Here is an 18,384-nt window from a genome sequence, read left to right as displayed (position 1 = left end):
ACACAAAGAATACATCTAGCAAGGGGGAGAATATGGAAGCTTAGCGTTGTAAAAATGTGACACAGCACATTTTCCCAAAACAGCAAAATCAGCTATTTTGTGTCTACTTATACCTTAACCTTTTGTAAATAATTATAGCTTGAAACTTAGCCATACGGATGGCTGCATTGCCCTGCAGGAGATGCGGCCAATCTGCTTATAAACAACCGTATTACAGTATGTTTCCAAGCCCTCCCTTTTCAATTGCGCTACATGTTGCTTGTCTCAGAAAGCAAGACTCTGCACATCTGCATGATGGAAGTTGATCCTCAGCTGCCTCTCAAATATACCGCAGATGAGGAGGTTCTTTTTGACTGGGGAGAGCGAGCGAGCAGAGAGGGCGAGTGTAACCAATTTATTAAGAGTAACAACTGCCGTCTTGATTTTTGCCTCTAGTAAGGCAAGAAACAGAAAAACCTAGGGAGGATCAAGCGAACAGTCTCCTTGCCAATCTTGTTTCCTCCGTATTCCTTAATACAAGTAGCCCGCTGCTGTGTCCTCCTCACCCAGCAGGATTGTAAACTACATAAAGTCAGGCAAAATGGATGGATTGATGTGCGAATCCCATCGGCCAAGATTATTTCACACTCTTCGTGTGTATGGAGCTGGAGCTGACAGACTGCATATTTAACTCTCTATGGCAGATACTTTCCTGCTCCAGGTTACACAGCAGAGGATCCACAGGACAATTGGAAATATGAAAGGGGAAAAGAGGATCTTTGATAACTCCAGGCTGGTTTGCTGTAAAATCAAGTTTTCTTGTCATCCACCTTTTGGGCTTAACAGCTGTGCGATTCAAGGGTGTACTGAAGGTAACAGAGATCTGCTTTACAAAAAGATAAGGTATTTTTTTAAAGGAGCCAAGTATGTATATCACGCAGCAGCACCTGATCATCTATTTACCCCCAAAGTGTGCAGCCATTTAAGGACAATTAACTCTGCACGATCACGCATTAGTCATTACACTACAGAGGTTGCGTTAAAGCCTCCCCAGAAAATCTGGGAGGCAACTGATTTGGGGCAGTAGCCACCCACGTTCTTTTGAAGGGCTGCTTGCAAAACCGAAGTGCAAAATCAATCTTCAGGGAGCATTTTAGAAGCACCAGCAAATTTGCATCGGTTGGAGACATGGCGTTTACATTTAATTAATATTAATGAATGACTTCCCCCACACACACTCCACCCTGCCAAGCCGAACCTCAGGGTGTTTAGTTATTGCCTCTCTATCTGCTTTCCCTCAAAGCAGGGGGGTGAACACTTTTTTTTCTTTGCAGATGGAATGAGCTTGAGGTACGGAGAACTGGGGCTTTTGCTTTTTGCATTCGGTCTATCCCTCCCCCGCCCCCGCCTTTGGCAGTCTGGAAAAGAGAGTTGGGGGTTTTCTATCTGATCCTGGCTATGCTGTGGTCAGGACCTTCCCTCTCTTGCAGTCTGTTCAGCTCCCTCTTCCTCGCCCCAAGCCCAGAGGGAGGGAGGAGGAGGTGATACACGCTCTCTTTCCGTGCCTCAGCTTCGCTGCTGCGGCAGCAGGTGCTGGGGAGCCGGCGCAGCAGGCGTGGGAGCAGCAGGACCAGGGGTGGGAACACCCCCATCCTTTCTCACTTGGGGCAAACACAGCGGTTCTTTCTCTTTCCCATTGCCCCCCTCGCCTCCTCCTTTGTTCCCTCCTCCATTTCCTCCTGCGCCGGTGTCTTGAGGGTGCCAGGGAGGAGGCAACGGGTGCAGACTGGAGGTCCCTGTGGAGAAGGAGCCGGCGTTGCGGACTTAACCTAGGGCTGCTGCGGTGGGAGCTTGCCGCTGCTGGCAGGACCAGGAGCGGGGGAGGAGACTGCAGTTCCTCTCCCCCCCACCCCCTTGCATTTTCATTTCTCTTTCTTTCCGCCTTCCTGAGTCGTCCTCTTCTCCTCTAGATTTTCCCCTTCTCTCTCTCTACCCCCTTTTCCCCAGTATTCCTCTGCCATCTGTGTTTGGGCTGAGAGCTGGCTGGGGAGGACGCTGGGGAGGGGGGATGAAAGACTTCCCTGCCTGTCTGTGGATTGATTGGAAGAGGCGATCGTATCTGCAGCCGAAGGATTAACCGCTAAACTTTTATTGCTGCCTGCCTCTGTCTGTGTGTGTGTGTGTAAGTAAATGGGGGAAGGCTCAGCTCAAAGAGGGAAAGTGTCTTGTTTCCTTTTGACAGATGCAGTTGGTGGGGGTAAGGAACAATGAACATTTTCTTTAGGACATAAAGTGAAGGAGGAAAAACCCTTCCCCCCCCCCATTCAACAATCTACAGCAACCCCCCCCCCCCCCCCCGCCGTGGAATAAATGGAAGAATCTCCGGGATTTTCTTCTGCTCTTCGCTCTGGACTGTAGGAGTGAGGGGATCTCTCTCTACGTACATCCATCTCTCTATCTCTCCATCCATCGCCGGGAGGATTTGAGCCGGTGCAATGTGCTTTCAGCCGCTTGCCGCTGCTGCTTGACACTATGCAACACGCAGAGAGAGGGTTTTGCAAAAATGGATTTGTTCGATTTTAAAGGATTTCTTCTCTAATAAGGATTGCAGTGCCCACAAATATGACTAAATCTCCTCTTTGGTAAATCTTCCTGCCCCCTCCCCTTTGGGCTCCCTCCCTCCACCCCACCCCTTCAGAGGACCAAGCCCAGGGAGCCGATGACGGACCTATTAATCCTTCCTTCAATGCATCAAAAGAACCCAAAGGTCTGGGAAACGTTGGTCTTGAAATCCTATAGGAAATGCTTCGACCGGCTTTTGGTTTTGTATGAAACTGGTGATTAGGGGGGGAGGGTTGTGCGAGCGACCCCCCCTACTCGTTGCCCCGGCCTCTTTCCTGGCCCCCTTTTGATGTGCTCTTTGCCAGGTGCTTGTCCTCCGGTCTCTTTCTCTCTGGCCCGTCGCCGCCAGTTATGCAGACTCCCTGTCGTACTCAGCGGCTGCTGCTTTTGATATGATTCAAAGATGAGGGTGGTGATGATGATGATCGCTCTGGTGTGATGGGGTTGAGACGGCGGTGATTGTTTGAAGGCGAGGAGGAGGGAGAGGAAGGGCTGCTGCTACCCTTCGCTGAGTGTGTGGGCTTCAGTTTTCCTACTCCATCCTCTCCCCACCACTGGAAGTCCTCCCGTATCTAAATGGAATTAGTGGAGATCGAAGCCCCTTGCGTAAGGAACAGACATGATCCATGGGCGCAGTTTGTTTCACAGTAAGTATCTTTCCTGAAGCCGCTCTGCTTCGCAGGGCAGCTATTTTTCCTTCTTCCAGGTGGAGACGGTTAATACTGGGGGGCTCACAGCTTCAAGGCGCGGGTTTAAACTTTCTCCCTCCCCCCTCCCCCATGCAGTATAATTGCAAGAGGTGCACGAAAGACGTAGATATAGCCTGGCGTTTGCAGTGACACATGCACTTGTTTGTTGAGTTTGTGGTGATGATAGGGAGGACTGAGTATACCTGTAATTAGAGAGAGAGAGAGAGAGAGTAGCTTTCAAAGTAACCAGTGGGGGTGCAAACTAGCAGCTAAAGGGTGCTGCAGGGACTGATCGGTATACCATCTCCTTGCTTGTGGGATTCTAACCCACACGGGTTAACTCTGAGGCTTGGGTTTGAACCCTCAAATGACAGACCCGAGGGATCTTCAGACACGGAGCTAAATTCTGCTCTTCTCCTAAATCACACCGATATAAATCCAGAATAGCTCCATTGATGGCCTCTTTCAGAGGAACAGCCCTGTTAGTCTGTATTCGCAAAAAGAAAAGGAGTACTTGTGGCACCTTAGAGACTAACCAATTTATTTGAGCATGAGCTTTCGTGAGCTACAGCCCACTTCATCGGATGCATTCGTGGGCATTACTCCGGATTATCGCCGCTGTCACGGAGATCTACGTTTGGCCCATGGTAATCAAAATCATTTAACACAATGTGGTGGATTAAAGGATAGAGTTTCAGTCACAACTCGGAATTTACTTTTTTTTCCCCATCAGACCCTTGCATGGGATTTTCAGTGTTGGGGGCGGTCTGTTCTGGATGCTAGTATGTGTTCTCTATTGATTTGAAGTGATCAATGGGAAGGAATCAAAAGCCCTGGTGGCTTGGTCTTGGTTATGAAGCTACTCTAACGCTGCGGCGTTCTCCATCCACAACGCGCTACGCTTTAGCAGCAGTTCATGTTACTCTTGTAGAGCACAGTTACGTGAATGCTGTGAGTTGCGCATTGACAATGGTTCGCATTCCGTAATAATCACCTGTCCAAACAGGAATAGTAAGGAGCGCCAGGAGATGTACTCGCTAAACCTGACGTGTGTAAAACAAACAAAAGCCTCAGGACCGAGGCCATTTGAAACACGAGTTCTTGTGTGAAAATATCAATGGGGTCTATTGCACGGTATGAATATGGGTGGTCCGGAAATTGTCATTTTCTACCCCCTCCCCAAGAAAAGAGAAGGTGTGAAGGGTTGGTAGTTTAAACTACTCTGAAAGAATATCCTTTAAAGATACAGCTAGCTTGTAAAATAGCAATATTTTTTAGAACTTGTTTTCAAAATTCTTTACTGGGTTAGCCCTTACATGTCAAGTTACATTCTTAAGCAACTGTTATGGCCAAATGATAACTCTTCAAATATGGATGTGTAATAGAAATATGCACAAGTCCATAATCAGAGGAGCACTAATAAGCCTAATTACAATTCGGCTAGATGATGAGGACTGGGGGGAGGAGGGGAGATCAACAAGAAATTAGGTGGGATCCTGCTTTAAAAAAATCCCTAAACCTCCATGGTTGCTGATATTGGTGTCTTCCTTTCAGCAAAGCTCCCTGACTAGCAGTTTTGTCTGAGTAAAGATAGCAGGATCAGGCTCTTCTTTTGGCTTTTTTTAAATATGGGAAAGATTGTATTTGTCCTATAATAAGAGGGGAGGAAAAGGGGAAGGCATCAGGTTTTACAGTTGATTTAATATGCAAAATATTGTGTTTGTAATCCAGTAAATGTAACCCATTGGCAGATAAGCATATTCATCTTGAGAAATTTCTCCACTGGTTAACATTTATCTGCTTGACAGAAATATATTATCGAGTCTTTGCCTTGAAATTTAAGGGGTAAATTTCCATAATTCTTTAAGCACTGAAGAAAGAAGTGGGATTTTGTGGCAATATAAGTATTTTTTATGCTTTAAAGCCCCCAATTCAAATTACTCTATTAAAAGTAAAGGGAACAAGTATTTCACTTGAACAGTACAGCTGTGTTGGATACAGTATATGAGGATTAAGCAGAGTCTCCTTAAGCTTTTCTTGTTTCTTTATTATATTTTATTCCAAGATTATTTTTTACTGTTTATGATCAATACCATCATGCCAAGTTGTAAGCATAGCTCTCCATTTTGCAGCAATGTAGGTAATTTAATTAAAAAGCATTGTTTCTAGTGGTTAGAACTGAAAGCTGGGTTTAAGTGACCTGGATTCTCCTCTCATCTTTGCTGAAATGTCACTGGGACCCTTCACCTGGCTTCTCTGTGCCTCAGTTCCTAAATCTGTAGAGTGGGGATTTTAATATTTAAAAGTGTGTTGAGGGCCTCCAATGAAAGGTGCTATATAAGGATAAGGTTGTGTTTGTTAATTATCTAATAATCAGTGTCTTCTGAGAGAGCTAAAAGGCTTACTAGATTGGGAGCTGGGGTGGAAGATCATAATCCCTCTCCATTGACTCATCAGTGATTCCCATTCTCTTTGCAGAGCACAGATCTTTGAAATGCTATGTTATTCACATTTAAAAAATGCACAGCTCCAGAGTCTCAGAATATATACACTTAGAATTAAAACAGTAATAAATAAATAACTTACAAACTGTCCCAGCAGAAAAAGACATTTACACACATGCCATTCAACCCTCACTGTCAGGCAATACTTGGTCTTCACCCCAGGAAAGCCAGGGGAAACAGGAACACCCTGTAGCGTGATCTGGAGTTCACCAAATCTAGGTTCTGGCAGATAGAGGGAGGGAAATTTTAAGGAGTTGGGCCCCCTCACATGAATGCCCTGCTAGCAGATTCCTCCCATTTTATCCATAGAGCTACTAGCTTGAGTACCTCAGATTGAAATTGCCATGGATTCATGAGGATAGAAAGAGAGAGCCTCTGCAGTTAGCTTCATATTGTAAGTCTAAACCAGCATCTTACACTATCCATAAATTAGCTGGCAACCAATGGAAATCATAGGCACAATTGCAATGTGCTTCCTGCATGGAACACAGCTTTCGTGAATGAGCAGCTGCATTCCACACTAGTTTCAGATTCTGAGATGAGACTACATGTTCAAATATGTACAACATGTTGCAATAAGGCCATGGATGACTGGAGAGATCCATATCTGAAAAAAGCTGCAATTTTCTTGCTAAGTGTAAATTTAAGAATGCTTTACACCATTTGCAACTTCTACTTGCATATCCAGTAGCAGCTGGGGATCCAACAAGACAGCTGGACTGGAAAAGTAATGGTGGATATGCTCCCAGTGCATTGTTTTTTCATCACTTCAGTCTTTCTTTGAGATTAAACTTTGCCACAAACCTCTGCAAGGCTCGGGTCGGAAGACCTAGAAATACAGATTTGGGTGTTATCAGGGTACTGAAAGCACCACAGACTATATTTTCTCTCCAACTGTCCTAATGGTTTCATTTACACATTGAGCACAAAAAGTGAAAAAACAGAAAACAGTGTGGAACTCTGTATGAAAGAGTTATTGATGTAGATGGCAATTTCCCAGTGCTATCAGGACAAAAAGGAAGGAAACTATTCAAAGGCAACCCTATTTAGGTTTGCTGTGATCCGTGAATATATCAGCACATTCTCATGGTCAGCAGTATCAATGGCAGCTGGTAGATCTAAAATAATCAAGATTGAGTATCCATCCTGATTAATAACTGGAAAAAGAACCTGTGCAGTCTTTATATGATGCCCAGGCTGGAAAAAGTGAAGAAGGAGAATCTGCGGAACTACAAACCAGTCGGCTTCACCTCAGTCCCTGGAAAAATCATGCAGAAGGTCCTCAAGGAATCCATTTTGAAGCACTTGGAGGAAAGGAAGGTGATTGGGAACAGTCAACGTGGATTCACCAAGCGCAAGTCATGCCTTACAACCTGATTGCCTTCTAGGATGAGATAACTGGCTCTATGGATATGGGGAAAGCGGTAGATGTAATATCTCGTGACTTCAGCAAAGCTTTTGATACAGTCTCCCACAGTATTCTTGCCAGTAAGTTAAAGAAGTATGGAATGGATGAATGGACTATAATGTGGATAGAAAGCTTGCTAGATCTTCGGAATCAATGGGTAGTGATCAATGGCTTGATATCTAATTGGCAGCCATTATCAAGTGGAGAGCCCTAGGGGTCTGTCCTGGGGCTGATTTTGTTCAACATCTTCATTAATGATCTGGATGATGGGATGGATTGTACGCTCAGCAAGTTCACAGATGACACTAAGGTGCGGGGAGAGGTAGATATGCTGGAGTGTAGGGACAGGGTCCCGAGCGACCTACACAAAGTGAAAGATTGGGCTAAAAGAAATCTAATGATGTTCAACAAGGACAAGTGCAGAGTCCTGCACTTAGGATGGAAGAATCCCATCCAGTGCTACAGGTTGGGGACCGACTAGCTAAGTGGCAATTCTGCAGAAACGGACCTGGGGATTACGGTTAGACAAGAAGGCTAACGACATATTGGGCTGCATTAGTAGGAGCATTGCCAGCAGATTGAGGGAAGTGATTATTCTCCTCTATTCAGCACTGGTGAGGCCGTATCTGAAGTATTGCATCCAGTTTTGCCGCCCCCACCCCTCCCCACACACACACAAAGGATGTGGACAAATTGGAGAGAGTCCAGCAGAGGGCAACAAAAATGATTAGGGGGATGGGGCACATGACTTATGAGGAGAGGCTGAGGGAACTGGGCTTTTTAGTCTGTAGAAGAGAACAGTGAGGGGGGATTTGATAGCAGCCTTCAACTATCTGAAGGGGGGTTCCAAAGAGGCTGTTCAGTGGTGTCAGATGGCAGAACAAGGAGGAATGGTCTCAAGTTGCAGTGGGGGAGGTCTAGGTTGAAAATTAGGAAAAACTATTTCACTAGGAAGGTGGGGAAGCACTGGAATGGGTTATTTAGGGAAGTGGTGGAATCTCCATCCTTAGAGGTTTTTAAGGCCCGGCTTGACAAAGCCCTGACTGGGATGATTTAATTGGGGTTTGAGCTTTGAGCAGCTGGTTGGACTAGAAGACCTCCTGAGGTCTCTTCCAACCCAATCTTCTATGATTCTATGAATACCAAATGGACTAGGGCGGAAAAGACCTGATCAAAACAAGTACTGCTGGAGCTGTTCTCTACTCTCTTGTTGAGTCACATTCCCCTGCACATGATCCAAGACAAGGTGATAACTGTAGAAACTGTCAACATCAAGAGATGATTTCTTGAGCAAAGGTCTAACAACCACCTTTAAAGAAACTGTCCCCTTGCTTTTCTGAAAAGAGAGAGTGTTTCTGATAATAGCCACAGTATCTCCTTGCTAGTCTTCCCCAGTCTAAAGTGCCATGGATTTAACTCCCAGGCTGCAAATTCCAGAAACTCAGGAAGCATCAGCAGCTTGAACTGAAGCAAAGAAAGACTTCATTGGTTCTCACCACATTTGATCCGCTGCTATGGGTGCAGATATTTTGGTCCAGATTCAGCTAATTTTATCTGCAAAAGAAGTTGTGAATTCCTCACAGCAAGAAACAATTGCCTAATGTAAGAAAGTTCAAATAAACCAGATCTACCACCCCTCCCCACAGAACAGTTCCTGTAAGTGGGACTTTGCAGTTGCTTTTGGTTGTGATGTGAAAAAAAAGATTTCTCCTTCTTGCACAACCACATTAGTTTTCAAAAGTTCTTTATGCATGGCTAGCCTTAGGGAAAATGGTGCCCTGGGAGACCTTGCCTTTTGGTGTCCCCGGGCCCTGCTACCTCCCCATTGCCTTGATCTCCCTTCCATGGTCTCGCACTCCAGGCCTGCACCATTCCTTGCCTCTTGACCATGGTGCCCTGGGCAGTCACTCATATCGCCCACCGTATGGCCAAACCTGTCTTTATGCCACAACAAAGCAGATTTGAAATAAGACTTGTGCCACCAATACTTTATAGCAATCTTTCTGCTCACTGTGTTTGTAGCAGTCACTTGACTTTTTATTGATGCCAAATCATGAACATACAAAAAAAATAAATATTGGCAGCCCAGTGTCTTATTTTAATATTGAAAAGGGGGGTGGGGAGTGAAGGAGGGTGAACCCGGTTGCAGATAGACATATTTTTAAAAGAATGTTATAATGCCACCACAAAACAGTCTGTTGTTGTACTGTGGATATCTTTAAATTGTATTATATTGAGATAGGTTGTTACAGTTGCTTTAATTACGGGCACTAACCTCATGTTGTACCTAATGTATTTTTGTCTTTCAGTTGTAGCAAGTCTAATCATCCTACACCTGTCTGGGGCAACAAAAAAAGGAACAGGTATGTTATTTATGGGGTATAGTCTCAATTTCTGGACACCTGTTTAGATATTTAAATATTTCATAATGTACTCGTATGTATTTTTTGCATCAATAAAGTGAACTGATGAAAATTCAAATATAACTTATTTTATAAATTTGCAGATAGCATTAGATGATCCAGTGCCTGATCTTGCAATGGGAGGTTATTCTGAGTAAGGACGAGCGTTGTCGATTAATCACAGTTAACTCACGCGATTAACTCAAAAAAATGAATAGCAATTAAAATTGTTTTTCTACATTTTCAAATATATTGATTTCAGTTACAACATCGAATACAAAGTGTACCAGTACTCACTTTATATTATCAGAGGGGTATCCATGTTAGTTTGTAGCCACAAAAAACAATGAAGAGTCCAATAAATGGACACAAATCAGACATCAGGAATGGTAACATACAAAAGCCAGTAGGACAACACTTCAGTCTCCCTGGACATTCAATAATAGAGTTAAAAGTAGCCACCCTTCAACAAAAAAACTTTAAAAAACAGACTTCAAAGAGAAACTACAGAGCTACAATTCATTTGCAAACTTAACACCTTTAATTTGGGCTTGAATAGGGACTGTGAGTGGCTGGCTCACTACAAAAGCAATTTTGTCTCTTGCTATTGACACCTCCTCATCAATTATTGGGAGTGGACCACCTCCATCCTGACTGAATTTGCCTTGTCAACACTGGTTCTTCACTTGTAAGGTAACTCCCTTCTCTTCTTGTGCCAGTACATTTATGCCTGTATCTGTAATTTTCACTCCATGCTTCGGAAGAAGTGGGTTTTATACCCAGAGAAGCTTATGCCCAAATAAATCTGTTAGTTTTTAAGGTGCCACATTATATTATGTTCATTACAAATACTTGCACTGTAAAAATGATAAACAAAAGAAATAGCATTTTTCAATTCACCTCACAGAAATACTGTAGTGCAATCTCTGTATCGTGAAAGTGTAATTTATAAATGTAGATTTAAAAAAAAAAAAAAATTTGGTTACTGCACTCAAAACCAAAACACAGTAAAGCTTTAGAGCCTACAAGTCCACTCAGTCCTACTTGTTCAGCCAATTGCTCAGACAAGCAAGTTTGTTTACTTTTGCAGGAGATAATTCTGCCTGCCTCTTGTTTACAATCTCACCTGAAAGTGAGAACAGATGTTCACATGGCACTTTTGTAGCAGACATAGCAAGGTATTTACATGCCAGATACGCTAAACATTTGTATGCCTCTTCATGCTTTAGCCACCATTCCAGAGGACATGCTTCCATGCTGATAGCGCTCGTTTTAAAAAAAAAATGTGTAATAAAATTTGTGACTGAACTCTTTGGGGGAGAATTGTATGCCTACTGCTCTGTGTTTTACCTGCATCCTGCCATATATTTCATGTTATAGCAGCCTCAGATGATGACTCAGCACATCTTCATTTTAAGAACATTTTCACTGCAGATTTGACAAAACGCAAAGAAGGTACCAGTGTGAGATTTCTAAAGACAGGTCAAGTGCTGTAGCTAAGAATCTGAAGTGCCTTCCAAAATCTGATCAGGACAGGGTGTGGAGCATGCTTTCGGAAGTCTTAAAAGAGCAACAACTCGGTTTCAGAAACTACAGAAGCTGAACCACCAAAAAAGAAAATCAACCTGCTGCTGGTGGCATCTGACTGAGAAGATGTAAATGAACATGTGTTTGTCTGCACTGCTTTGGATAGTTATCGAGCAGAACCCATCCTCAGCATGGACGCATGTCCTCTGGACTGGTGGTTGAAGTATGAAGGAACATATGAATCTTTAGTGCATATGGCATGTAAATATCTTGTGACACCGGCTACAACAGTGCCACCCGAAAACCTCTTCTCATTTTCATGAGAAAGTGTAAACAAGAAGCGGGTAGCATTATCTTCTGCAAATGTAACCAAACTTGTTTGTCTGAGTGATTGGCTGAATCAGAAGTAGGACTGACTGGACTTGTTGGCTCTAAAGTTTTACATAGTTTTATTTTTTGAATGCAGTTATTTTTTGTACGTAATTCTACATTAGTAAGTTCAACTTTCATGATAAAGAGATTGCACTACAATACTTGTATTAGATTAATTGAAAAATATGATTTTATTTTTACAGTGCAAATATTTATAATAAAAATTAAATATAAAGTAATCATGGTACACTTTGTATTATGTGCTCTAACTGAAATCAATGTTTGAAAATGTGGAAAATACCCAAAATATTTATATAAATAGTATTCTCATAGGTTTGACAATGCAATTAATCACGATTAATTTTTTTAATCGTTTGACATTTAAAAAGACTACCTATTCAGGCCCTGGAACCCAACCCTGTTCCCATTGAAGTCAATGCTAAAACTCCCATTGGCTTCAATGTAAATAGTTTAGACCCTTAATAGGGACTTATCTTAAATAGTTACGTGTACTAAATATTTTGTGTGATGTGATTTTCCCCCCTCCCCCTGTTTTAAGCAGAAAAGCAAACCACTTCAGAAGGGCAGAAACCAGTACAGTGTGGAACTTGGACAAAATATGCAGAAGGAGGCATCTTCACTTCTCCCAATTACCCCAACAAGTATCCTCCTGACAGAGAGTGCATCTACATTATAGAAGGTGACCAGCCAGTGACTCCCATTCTTCTGAGATTAACTGGGTTTCTCACAAATAATGTCTTTCATCTCATATGTGTCCTGGGAATTTGTGTATGGTGATTCAAATATTGGAAAATATGTCTGATAGTTTGGTCAAATGGGAGACAGGATTTAGAGAAGCAATTTCTTGACATCTTAAATGATTGCTTTGTAGGAAAGGTACTTGTAGTGCACACAAGTGGAGTCTTGACTAATTCTGAAGCAACACACAGTTATCTATGGATAACTCACTAGCGAATAACAACTACAATGTAATTATGTAAACTCACTTGGGGGACTGACTGTATCTAAAATTGGTACCATAACATTAAACTTTTTAAAGGATTTTTTTTAAAAAAAGAGAACAAGTAAAAAACCCTAGAATAAAAAAGCATCATGGAAGCTTCTTAAACATACTATAACTGAATCCTAGAAGGTATGCATAAAAAGGGAAGCAAGAGGGCAAGATTCAAAACCAACCCAGCGCAGCTGAACAAAAAAGTGTGTGTGTGTGAATGGAGCTTATTCAACCCAAACAAGAGTCTGTAATTAAAAAAGAATTAATAATAAAAGTAAAGTGATTCCAATAAAAAGGACTATACCCTATGGCAGGTAAAATGGGATTTAGAAGAATGAAGAGCCAAAAGTATCAAAACAACTAAGAAATTATGTAAGTACAGTAGAAGCAGGAAGCTTCAAAGAAAGCAATTAAGGACATTACACACAAGCTACATGATTTCTTTCCTTTGCAGCACAGATTGATGAACATTGAGGAGATGCTTGAAAAGATGAGGTCTGGGGAAGGTAATAAAGATTGAGGTACTGTCAGAGTTTACAGTGTCAAAAAAGGTGGGTGCAGGAACAAACTAACAAGTCATAAGGACCAGATGCAATTCATGTAAGAGTTGGGAAGGCAATCAAGCTGCTCCAGTGATAATGGTTCTATGCCTATCTAGATAAGAATGAAGTAACTGAGGGCCAGATAGGTGTCTAGTGAGATTTTCAAAACCACCTAGGATACCATTGATTTCAATGGGGTTAAGCACCTGTCTGCAGATTTAGGCACCTAAATACTTTCAAAAATTTGGCCCAGAGTTGCTAACAGTATGCTATCTTATAAAAATCTGCTACCATACCAGGAGACTGAAGGGCAGCAAATGTTGTATCAATCTTTTTATATTGGAAAAATAAGTGAGACAAGGTGCGAGAGATAATATCTTTTATTGGCCCAACTCCTGTTGATGTAAGAGACAAGCTTTTGAGTTTTCATAGAACTCTTCTTAAACCATGTGGTAGAGAGGGTCTTGGGAGCTCCAGACTACTGAGCTTTACTTTACCAGGGAAATTGATTAAAACAAGAATTAGAGAGAATTATAAAATGGCAAGATGAATATGATATGGGGATAAACAAGCACGACTTCTATAAAGGAAAACCGGGCTTCTCCAGTCAACTAGAATTCTTCCTGCTCAAGAATCTGTTAAGGAAACTAAGCAGTCATGAGGTAATAGGTTAAATTCTGTCAGGGATTAGAAATTGGCTAATAGAAAAACACAAACGTAGGTCAGTTTTGAACATGAAAAGGTTATTTAACTTATTTCTGTTACTGTGATACTTATGCTCCTAGAATCTGAGCTTCTTGCACACATTAATGAATGTATCCTCACAACATCCTTTTGAGGTTTCTTATCCCCATTGGACAGGAGATGAATGGAGGCACAGTGATATTTCTCAGAGTTACAGAGGAAGCTTGTGGAAGAGATGAGAACAAAGCTCTAGTCTGGTGCCTTACCACAAGACTATTTTTTTTTCTCTGAACAATGGGGTACCCAAAGGATCGGCTATTGTTTTTTGAATATATTCATGAATGATCTGAAAAATGGGAGTGGACAGTACTGTGACAAAATATGCAGTTTACGTAAAATGATTTAGGACAGTCAAAATTGCAGAAATATGTGTGGAATTTGAGAAACATATAACTAAGATAGGCAAATAGGTTGCAAGATGCAGATGAAATTCTATGTTGACAGATACACTGTACATTGCATTGTAAGGAATAATTTGAACTCCTACACATTATTGTGTTATAAATTAGTGGTAGCTAACTAACAAAACAAAACACAAACCTAGGTGTTCTTGTATACAGCACACTTAAGTTCTCTGCTTAATGAGCAACTGCTGGTTTTTATTTAAAAACTTGAATATTAGGATGTACATGGAATGAGATTAAAAAAAATTGCTGAAGCCTTATGATGACATTATGGAATATGATTGTAAGCACTCCCCTTCAATGCTGTGGTCAGTCCTGGTCTCTCTCTCTCTCAGTCTTAAAAATAAAGAGGCAGGACAAGAACAGGTCAACTGGTGGGCACCACAATGAATAGAGGTGTGGTAAAGTTTCAAAATAAGAGAAACTGAAAAAATTGTAATTGCTTACAGAAGAAACAAATAAATGGGGACAGGATAGAGCTCTCTAAAATAAAGGCACAGAAAAAATAAATTGGGTGTTCCTTTTTTTACAAGACATAAGTATGACAGTCAAAGAAATTGAAAGAATACTTTTAAGTATCATATTACTCTGTGGAACTCATTGTCACAAGATATTGAGGTTGAGGGTTTTCAAAACAAAGATTAGACACTGATATGGATAAGAACAGTTAAAGTTACATACAGTACATATTAGAGACAAGGTGGACAAGGTAATATCTTTTAATTTTGTCTCTAATATCCTGGGACCAGCATGGTTACAAAAACACTGCGAATAAGCGGTATGTGTGTATTTTAAATGAAGGATGAATGACTGGTAAATTTGATAATGCCATTTAACCCACATCATAAAGATGTGACTGTCTATTCTGTGGAAAAAGAAAAGGAGTACTTGCGGCACCTTAGAGACTAACAAATTTATTTGAGCATAAGTTTTCGTGAGCTACAGTGAACCTCACGAAAGTTTATGCTCAAATAAATTTGTTAGTCTCTAAGGTGCCACAAGTACTCCTTTTCTTTTTGTGGATACAGACTAACACGGCTACTACTCTGAAACCTGTTATTCTGTGGAAGTCTCTCTCAAACTTAACAAATAGGACATAGTAACGTAGAATTCCTAGATCAGACCACTGATCCATCAAATTTGGTATCTTGTCTTCAACAGCAGCAACTACCAGAAACTTCAGATAACAGTGCTAGAATCCCTATAATGAACAGCAAGGAATAAGGTGCACATGGGGGAAGTTTCAAGCTAATTTCTATCTCTGTATATGGTTTACGCCTTTGTATTCAAAGCCTTTATATGCCTTATACATTGTTATCCTATTGTATGTAATCTGTGACAATGAGTTTCACAGAATAATATATTTAAAAGTATTCTTTCAGTTCCAATATAATATAATGAAAACACACAATAGGGCAATAAAAACAATAATAGCAGAAATCCTGAAGTCCCTACTGAGGCAAAATTTCCACTGACTTTAATGGGACTGAGTAAGAGCTTCAGAATTTGTCCTGTCGTACTGAAATAGTAATTTATTTTGCTATAAAATAGTTTCAAAATATTGTAGCTCATGTTAAATATATATCACTCTTTTAGCATTTTAAAATTGCTTTAATAAAGAATAGGTGTCCACAAGAGGTGCTATGATCATTGTCTAAAGTACCTAAATGGGGGGAGGGAGGGGATTCTGTTAGCAGATGATTCTTTAATCTAGCCTTCAAAGATGTAACAAGAGCCAACAGCCAGAAGCTGAAGCTACACGAATTCAGACTAGAAATAAGATGTAATTATTCTAACAGTCAGGATAATTAACCATTGGAACAACTAGGGATGTGGCGGTTTTTCCATTGCTAGAAATCTTTAAATCAAGATTGGATGTTTTCTAAAAGATATGTTCTAGATCAACTAGAAATTATGGGCTCGATGCAGGAATTCCAGCATGAGGTTCTATGACCTGTGTTATGGAAATCTGACTAGAAGATCAGACCAGTCCCATTTGGCCATAAAATCTGTTAATATGGGTGTGGTCTTGCCTTTTTTAGTGGGCAAAGAAAGTTGTGTGCTTTTTAATTTAATATTGGGACAGATCCTGCACGTGCATCACACATGCACAACTTCTGCTGGACAAAATTCACCGCTGGCATATTCAGGGTTAACTCCAGTAACTGCACTTGCTTTTGCCAGCAATGAATTTGTCCTGTTGATTTCAACAGGAATTGTGCACCTGGAGCACCTTCAAGAGCTAAGGCTTTTACTTGTGTTAAATATATTCTGAGAATGACACAGCCAAACATTATAAAATATATTTCAACTTTTGTGCTAGATGTGTAGAATCTTGTTACTTGCATATTTAGATCAATTCAATAATTATTCTCCAATTAAATGCATATTTATAAATATAAGGAGGGAGTGCCTGGGATCATTTTTATGAACTTGAGAAGAGTTGTCTATTAAATCTTCCAATTTATATATTTTTGGGTGTTAATATTGCCTGCCTGTTTCCTTTATAATCAATACAAAATGAACGGTAGATCTCTTGAAGGCCATCCATGTTTTCCCAATGATCATTAAGTTTCTTGTATACTCTTTCTCTGTATATAAATCTTGTAGGGCTGTCATATTTCACTATATTAAAAAAAACTGTCTGCTTGAGTAACAATATAAGTGGATTTACATAGTATATTTCATGGAGTTTCATGTTTTTATAATTTATTATCCAAAACAAGTAAAAGGATCTGAACAACTGGAGATACCAAGGATTTAAGCAAATCCATTAGTCCTGCAGCAACTCACATTTCTGAGAGGTAGATGTTTAGATCATTGTCTCATTTCCAAACAATCTGCTAAATGAAACAGAATTTTTTTTCTTAACATTAGCTGTTAGTTACACAGACTTATAGGCTGCTCAGAATTAAAACCTTAATTGTGTGAGTTTTGCTGCAACTGTTAGAACTAGTTAGCAACCAATGTCTTTTTTTCCCCAGCAAATGTAAAATCTAAAGACAGCACTTGTGGAAGCTAATTAAATTAAAAAGGTGACAAGACATTCAAGCATTAAGCAGTCTTTCCATGGTATTAAAGTCTCAGAAGAAAAATAATTAGAAGCTTAATAAAGAAGATTTTTAAGATTTGATGAGGCACCAGCAATGTGTTTACTCACATCCTTTGCCTAAACTGTAACTATAGGTCAAATTCCTGTGGCCATCAGTGGACTTTACACATGAGTGAGGATTTCAGGATTGACCGTCCCAGAAACGAGTACATTTTCCTGTACACTGTGAAGGAAAGTATAATCTAATAGTTGTGGTGGGCCTGCTTGAGAGCATTACTGTGTTGCTGTGCAGTAAGCTAGGGCACAGGAAGGGCCTCATAGAAAACTTGCTTGTTGTAAGCAAAGAGGAGGTTTGGTAGAAATCATACTCTTGTGTATTCAGTATTTAACCAGAAGCGAGGATTTGAGCTGTGGCTTTTTCAATCATCTATAGATATTTTCAGGAACATTTGGATCACTTTGTTGCTCAGATGAGATGTAGTCAGCTTGAAACTTTGATCTTTAAGTGTAAACACAGTATTCAAAAAAGGCAATGCAGTTTAGGGGCCAAATTGTTCTTGGCCTTTGTGCGTCTGGATAGGAGAATGGGGTATCCCCTTCCTATCTTGGGATACCCTCTGCAAGGATTAGGGATAATCACAGTCCTTACAGTTGGGGGAGCACAAAGTGCTGCATCCCAAACAGAGAGGGTGAGGCTGAAAGCTCTGTTCTTCTCTGTACTGGGCTGTCTAGTAGGCTAGGCATAATAGGAGTAGTAGACATTACAGCCTTAGAGCAGCCGGTGCATGTTCTGTACACAGGAGAACTCAGGGCAAGCACAATCCCGCCCTGAACACCCCAGGAGGCAATGGGGCCCTGCACAACCTCTACTCAGAGCTACGTACTCACATAGGCAAAACACTCTCAACTCAGTTTAAAAATAAATATAAGGAAAGGAAAATAAACAGTAGCAATATTGAAATCCTAAAACCAATATTGATATAAGGTTCAGAATGCTGTTGTACAGAATGAACTAAATTTTGCACTCCTTAGTTCAGCAGATGCCAATGGGAGTTTTAACGGAGTCAGGACTTCAGGTCTGATTCTCACTTACCTTTTACGCCACTCTTGCAGTGTAATTTACT

At 40.9% G+C, this 18,384-nt stretch overlaps 1 protein-coding gene across 18 annotated transcripts in view; it reads left to right on the top strand.

The window, feature by feature from the left end:
- The first annotated feature begins 307 nt into the window (after positions 1 to 307).
- The window catches only part of NETO1 (neuropilin and tolloid like 1), a 93,539-nt gene continuing 75,462 nt past the window's right edge, over positions 308 to 18,384 (top strand). For 5 of the 18 annotated variants that reach the window (XR_007355248.2, XR_007355249.2, XM_075125329.1 and 2 more), the window contains exons 1-3: positions 331 to 851; positions 9,512 to 9,565; positions 12,066 to 12,203. Coding sequence is in view for 16 of the 18 variants with exons in the window: in XM_075125329.1 (XP_074981430.1) it covers positions 677 to 851; positions 9,512 to 9,565; positions 12,066 to 12,203 (367 nt within the window). In the remaining 2 variants the exon portion in view is untranslated. Of the gene's footprint in view, positions 852 to 873; positions 3,249 to 3,588; positions 3,938 to 9,511; positions 9,566 to 12,065; positions 12,204 to 18,384 lie in introns of those variants that run through there. The other 13 variants (XM_048840122.2, XM_048840121.2, XM_048840116.2 and 10 more) reach the window with 12 other exon arrangements.

Source organism: Caretta caretta, chromosome 2 (genome assembly GCF_965140235.1).
Source record: "Caretta caretta isolate rCarCar2 chromosome 2, rCarCar1.hap1, whole genome shotgun sequence".
NCBI classification, from domain to species: Eukaryota; Metazoa; Chordata; order Testudines; family Cheloniidae; genus Caretta; species Caretta caretta.
Note: the sequence above shows the minus strand (reverse complement) of the source record. Positions and strands in the feature narration are given on the sequence as shown.